The 6821-nt window shown below is 28.8% G+C and overlaps 1 protein-coding gene across 1 annotated transcript; it reads right to left on the bottom strand.

Annotated features, from left to right (window-relative positions):
* Positions 1 to 2270: 2270 nt before the first annotated feature.
* Positions 2271 to 5971, bottom strand: LOC128133487 (uncharacterized). Its single transcript, XM_052770952.1, has 2 exons — positions 5908 to 5971; positions 2271 to 2557 (listed from the first exon to the last, which is right to left on the bottom strand). The coding sequence occupies exons 1-2, from the start codon at positions 5969 to 5971 to the stop codon at positions 2271 to 2273; spliced, it is 351 nt and encodes a 116-aa protein (XP_052626912.1).
* Between the last annotated feature and the right edge of the window lie 850 nt (positions 5972 to 6821).

Below are 6821 nucleotides of genomic sequence, written 5' to 3'. Positions count from 1 at the left end.
ATATGTTTATTATGTATGGTATGTGATATTTTGGGGAACTCACTAAGCTTTGTGCTTATGATTTTCCGTTTATGTTTTTAGGTACTTCTAGTTCGCAGGGGAAGAGCCCGAGATGATTGTAGTGCACACACCACCTTGTTCCGTATTTTATGATTACTCTAATGTTTTATGATGTAGTTGATACACTTTGTTCCACCATGGTTTTATGATGATGTTTTGGATAATAGTTTTATTAACTTAAAAACGAAAATTTTGGTCTTAATATTAGAACGTTTCAAGTTTACCCATATTTTGTTCAAAAATCAAAATCTGTCTATGATTTGCATGTTTGCCAGAACCAATGTTTGACTGTTCTACTTCAACCATTCCTAGACCGCAAAGTCATAGCCACTTGCTGATAACAATACCCATAATATGAATATGGTAGACATGGTTAAGGGAAAAGTCCATAAAGGTGGAGATATTGGTTATGAAGGTTACTTCCCTAACGTCCCTAATACATTCATTTAGCTTCATCAGGAACCAACCAAGATTCGACAGTCTCTATAATGTCCAGGCCAAACGCTATAGGCATGGTCAGATGGTTTCCATTTATGACAACCACTATGAATATTGAGCCTAAGTAGTCCCCTTTCAAAAGGATACTACTTTTGAAGATCACTATTCACCAGTAGTATGCAAGTTACATATGTAAGGACTTATATTTTTTAGAACATCAATTGTAAAAAATTAATAACAGAATATAAATAATTAATATTTGGTAAAACTATCTTACCACACATCACAAAGCCTAAAAAAATACTAAAAACAGTCAATAACATATTTTTTGATGTTGATGAAACTTGTTAGATTGATTCTTTCAAAATTATGAAAGTAAACACGGATGTTGGCAAATCTTTCCTTGTGCTCTTTATATGATAAAATCATTTTCAAATATCGTAAAAACGAATTCTGAAATCTTGGTTGTAGGTGAAAGAAAAGATGGAAAACAAAGGATATGTAGTGCAAAGATTTAAGAATGTGAGTCCGGAATTGATGAATACAATCTAAGATGTATGAAGACAATCAGGAATGTGTGTTCGGAATGCATGATGTTAGTCTGAAATTTATGAAATTAGTCCATAATGTATGTTGTTAGATTTTGAAATACATTTATGTCAAATCTAACCAACAACACACCAACTCCAAAACGGACCTAACTACTATGGGATGTCGATTTCCGGAAAAAATGGTTAGTTTTCAAGAAAAAAAATAACGAAGAAAAAAAGTTTTAAATTTGTTAATGAAAGTTGTTCTAATGGTTGGATATCATATTTATATGTACATACTATTATCCAAAGTTTTAAATTCCTTTTATTTGAATACGTCGCTTAAGAACCGAAATATGCTAATATTTGTTATGTTGTGTTGAATAAACAAATATTTCTTTCAATGACCATATATGGTAGCAAATAGTTGTACGGATTGAAGGTCGTATTAAAAAAGTTTGACCTTTCTTGCTTTTAATTCATTATCATATTTCAACATTTGGGTATAATTAGAGTTATAGAACTATAGAATTGGGTCAATGTTTAAACAATCCAGTCTTTTTTCGATTTATAAGAAAGTTGTTTATAAAAAATCTCTTATTAATTAACCTCAAAATTTTACAAAACTGTAGGTCCGTTTTATCTTTGATAGTTTATACGAAAAAAATCCTATCAAAGCCTGAATAAATTCAAAAAATAATAATAATAAAGAGTTTTTGTCCATAATAAGGTGATTGAAAAAAATATTTCTATTTTAGTGTAATTTCAAAAATATTTAACATTTTAGTATTTCTTTTCATATTTGTTTACTTTTCAATTTTTCTTATTGTTTTTTTTAGTTTAAATATGTGATTATTTCTTCCTTTCCCCTTTATTTTAATATTTTTCTAAACAATAGTTTTTATTTCAGTTTTTTTTATTGTTTTTTTATTTTTTCAAAATAGCAGTTTATTTATCTTTTCTTTTTCTGTTTATTTTTTTATTTTAAATATCCATTTTTCTTACACAAACCTCATCAAATTTTCGCCATCATAAATTAAACATAATGACATATAAAAGACTACTTAGGTGTTGTTTAATTTTTAATAACATTTTTTAACCTCTTATGTCTACTGACGGAAAGACATTTGAGAAAAAAAATATTTATTTTTCAGAAGACATCAGACATAAAAGAGTTTTTTGACATCTTTTTCAAATAAAACAAAAAATAGCTCTTGATTTTTAAAGTTTATTTATTTATTATTATTTTTTTAAGTAATAACTTTTTGTGATATTGTTTGTTCCCTTACGAATGACGTCATCACCGCTATCACCACCACCGTTGTCACCATCAACACCATTGTCGTTGCCGTCACAACTTCCATCTTTGTCACCACCTCCACCTGCACCTTCTCTCACACCACCCCTACCCCTACCTCCGCCACCACCACCACTACTTGTGCCACATCCACCACCATTTCCGCCGCCTCTACCAACATCGTCAGTTTTTTTTATAAAGACTTTAAAAAACAAACATTTGTCTATGAAGACTAAAGAAATGGAAAAAACAAAAACAAAAAAAACTTTTGTACCGTATTTTATTTCACCGACATTTAAAAAGACCAAATACATTTACATCATCGAAAACAAATACTATCTTATTGTTGGAAGGTACTCGAAGATACCCAATTGAAGAATTTTTTTGATACGCATTAGTTTAAAATATTTTTTGTTGGTCAATATTATATTTGTTATTTTATATATGTTAGTTTGAAGTTGTAATCTTTTACTAAGTGACTAATTTTGTAATAGTTTTATTTGCTAACACCTCTTAAAAATATAGAGGCGATGGTATGAAAATATAAAAAAAACAAAAAAAAATAAGTAATAAATAAATATGGATCGTTTCGTTCATAAAAAAAATTAAACATAAAATAACAATGGTGTAACTAATGAAAAAGATTGAAAAAAATAAATTTGCGTACATAATTTTATGGGAACTAATTTGTGAGGAAAAATCGAAAATTTACAAGATTTTAGCTAGAGATATTTTCTTTTTAATATCTAAAATTTTAAATTAGGGGCAATATTGACAACTCATGAATTTTCAGTGGACTAAACAAAAGTCAAGGTGGAAAAATCAACTCCTTAATACTAATATTAATGTGGTAAATATTTTCGAAGACATACTAAAATTATAAATAATTTTTTCAGTAACCTTATTATGGACAAAAACTCTAATAATAATAATAAGTATCATATCCGCCGGTTTTGGACAATGATCCTATAATCTACAACAAAAATCCGAATAAGTTCGGAATTATCAGAAATCCGATTGAGCAAAGTATGGTTTTATCATATCCGGATAAAATAAAATCTGAAACCACACGTATCCGGCCCATATAAACCTCTAGTCAGACCTAGCCCTAGAACCTGGACCTATTTGGACCCAAAAAGGCCTAACCAGTAACCAGTCCAAATCATGGAGGCTTGAATAGTCTTTTAAAATTATCAAAAAAGTAATTTAAAATAATAAAAAAGTAACAACACTCAAATAATACGCAAAAGGTGACAAATAGATAACTGCATTCCTAGAGGCTAAATGTTTACCACATTACTTATACTAACAAAATAAATATTTCAAAAGTTATCTCTTCAAAATTTTATAAATAACATGCTAAAAGTTACACAAAATAAAATTACATCAAAAGAAGGATCTAACTAAAAATATATGATATGCTTAAATAATTAATGACAAGTTCGTAACACATAATTCTCCAATAATACTTAATTGTATATATTTTATCCAAAAAGTAGGCTGCTTGAACTTGGTACTTTCTTAAAAAAGACCAACACCTCCGTTGGATTTAAAAGGATTGGCGGTTGAGCCTTAGCGTGCTTCAGTCGACCTTATGACCATGTTCGGGTGTAGAGGTGAATAGACTGTATCCGGATCTTCAAATATCTGAAAATAAATTCAAAACCAAATTAACATTTCCATTAAATAAATTTAATTATCATCGTACAACAAGTGAGATGACAAACGGGTAACAAGCTGCGCCGCTACGCCTTTTTGTATAGCAAAACTCAATCTTTTAAAGACTACATTCATAGAAAATATCGAAAAAATATGGTTAAACTCTAACCACCCGATTATCAAAAACCTGATAATTTCCAAACAGTAATACGGATAAATCTAGTATGACCTAGAACCGATTTTCTAGATAAATATGTTATTCTGTTTTTTGTGCACCTCTATTTTGGTCCAACATTCGTCTCTCTTTGAAGTATTTAAGATCATGCCTTTTGGGTCTTGCAGAAAAACTGATATTAAGCCCATATGGTTTTTGCATCGATTATGATGTAGTTGACAACAAGTGATAGACTACAAAAACTCTACTTTATAGTGTTTTATTTTAGGGATACACGCATTAAAGTTTCGATATTTTCAAATTGTGAATTAAGACTTTATTGTCAGAAAATAAAGTTTTGAACTTTCTTGTCAAATCGTTGAAAATATGACTTTAGTGTGTATATCTCTTTTTTGGTTAGAAAATTTAATGGTATGATAGTCTTTAAGCATAACAGTTATTGAACCTGCTTTGGTCAGCTAGATCCTATTGAAATTCTTAACGTTTGTTTCTTGTTAAATAGTGTTTTTTAATTTCAACAAATCAACATTGAAAAACAGAGATAATCAAGAAAAAAAGAAAGAACCAAGACTGTGTTGGCTTTTTGCAGTCCTAAAAATGGAGAACTAAGAAACTAGAAAAAAACCAAAAGTGTCCTTACCCTTTCTCCATATTCATATATTTTTTATTAGGCATGTGTTGTTTGTGTTTTTACAATCTGTTACCACTTTTTAGTTTAAGATTTAGCGGCGAACCAAGAAGAAAGTTTTACAAGTCTTCTCACTCTCTCTCACTCTCTCTTTTGCATCTGTTTCCCCTGATCGTGATTGTATCAGGGTAAAGATGATGATGATGATAAGAAAAACAGTGGTGCGACGACGAAATTATAATTAAAAGTTCTTGGGCTATGAAAATACACTAAAATCTCAATATTTTCAACGATTTGACAAGAAAGTCTTAAATTTTATTTTTACAATAAAGTCCTAATTACCGGCTAACCGAAAAAAAGGGTAAAAATGTTAAAAATTGTCGGTAGTTTGGACTTTACTGTTAAAAATATAAATTTAAGACTTTCTTGCCAAATCGATGAAAATATTAGGACTTTAATACATATTTATTTATTTTATGTCAATTTTAAGTTTAGTGTTTTTGTTTTTTCTTTTGCTTACTTTCCACAAAATATTCAATATCATCATACAAATCTTTAACAAATAATAATATAAACTCTCTTCTTGGTAAATGAAGTTAATGTTAAAAATCTAGTAAGTATTTTGTTACACAATATAATATAATAAGATTCACGCTACAACCTTAAAATGTTCTTAAACTCCAATTGCTTAAACAAAATTATAACAGTCTCTTTAATTATATAATTGGTTTGACTTTTATACTTATCTTTTCGTATACCTCAAAATATGTTATCAGAACTCTATATATTTATTCTCTTTATTCTTTGTCAAAGACATCCAGCCAGAAGAAAAGATAAATCTAACAATTATAATATGCTTCTATAAAAATATTGCATATATACTTATATATAATAACCTAAAACGTCTCAGAATATTAATCTATTTGTGTCCGTGTCCTATGACATAGATCCGTTCATGATTGAAATTTAAAAAATAAAAATAAAAATAAATAATCATTAGCTTTATATTTCCCGAAAAAGGTCAAATATGTCCAAATCGTAAAATATGTACGAACGACGATGAATGAATTAATTGGTGGTGTTGCTATTTATAGGAATGGACGGTATTGATTGCGTTTACCTTTGTTCGCAAGAGAACCACTAAAAACCTTTTTCAATGAAATGGACGAGAAAGAAGATTCCATCTTTTAGACTTTTAATGATCATGCAAACCAGAATTTAGTTCATGTTTTTTTTTTAGAAGATAGCTTCACATGCAAGAAATCTAAATAAAGTATCTTGTTTTGTATTTTGGGAGTACTAGGGCCGTCCACTTCTATCAAAAGTAAAGGTTATGCAACAAAATAAGAATATCAAAACATCAAATCACTCGGTTTTATTTTTGGAGAAACATCAATATATGTATATATTTTCAAGATCGAATCTTATTCCCATAACGAAAGTGATGGTTCTTAGTGCAACACCTTGTGGTACTATGGATTATTAGATGATTCTATAATTGTTTTATGTTTCATTCTGCTTCATATTCGGTTTTGTTAAAGATGACAATTTCTTTGGTTAGGCATGATCTTTGTTCGATGTCAAAATCTAATAACTAAAAGATACGAATATGTGGGCTGCGTTTGCTCTTTGGTGGCAAAGTAACTAACATCTACCAAACCCGACATGTAGAATTCTAGTTTATAACCAACCTTGATAAAACTTTAGCGTGCTTCAAACAAATGCATGTTTAAATTGGGGGTTAATCTCATATATTTGGAATTGCTTTTTAACATCTAAAATGACTTTTGAGAAGGACTTATTAACTTATGATTTTTCTAAAATATATTTCTTTTTTGTGTTTAAAAGAAAAGTGTTTGGATTACATTGTAATTGGAAAAATCAATAAGTTAATAAATTAAAAAGTGTTTGACTAGTTTATACATGTACAATGATCATTTTCAAAACTAATATGTCAATAAGACATAATGAATTTGCAAAAGTTACCAATCCTAACTTTTTAAAAACGATTTTTCAAATGCTTAAATATAAGTT

Source organism: Lactuca sativa, chromosome 4 (genome assembly GCF_002870075.4).
Source record: "Lactuca sativa cultivar Salinas chromosome 4, Lsat_Salinas_v11, whole genome shotgun sequence".
NCBI classification, from domain to species: Eukaryota; Viridiplantae; Streptophyta; class Magnoliopsida; order Asterales; family Asteraceae; genus Lactuca; species Lactuca sativa.
Note: the sequence above shows the minus strand (reverse complement) of the source record. Positions and strands in the feature narration are given on the sequence as shown.

Excerpts from the sequence above, each read along its gene's own strand:
- LOC128133487 (XM_052770952.1), bottom strand. The coding sequence starts at position 5,971 with ATGGAATCTTCTTTCTCGTCCATTTCATTGAAAAAGGTTTTTAGTGGT. Across the intron at positions 2,558-5,907 it reads TGGTTCTCTTGCGAACAAAG|TCTTCATAGACAAATGTTTG; the intron begins GTAAACGCAATC and ends CCATTTCTTTAG.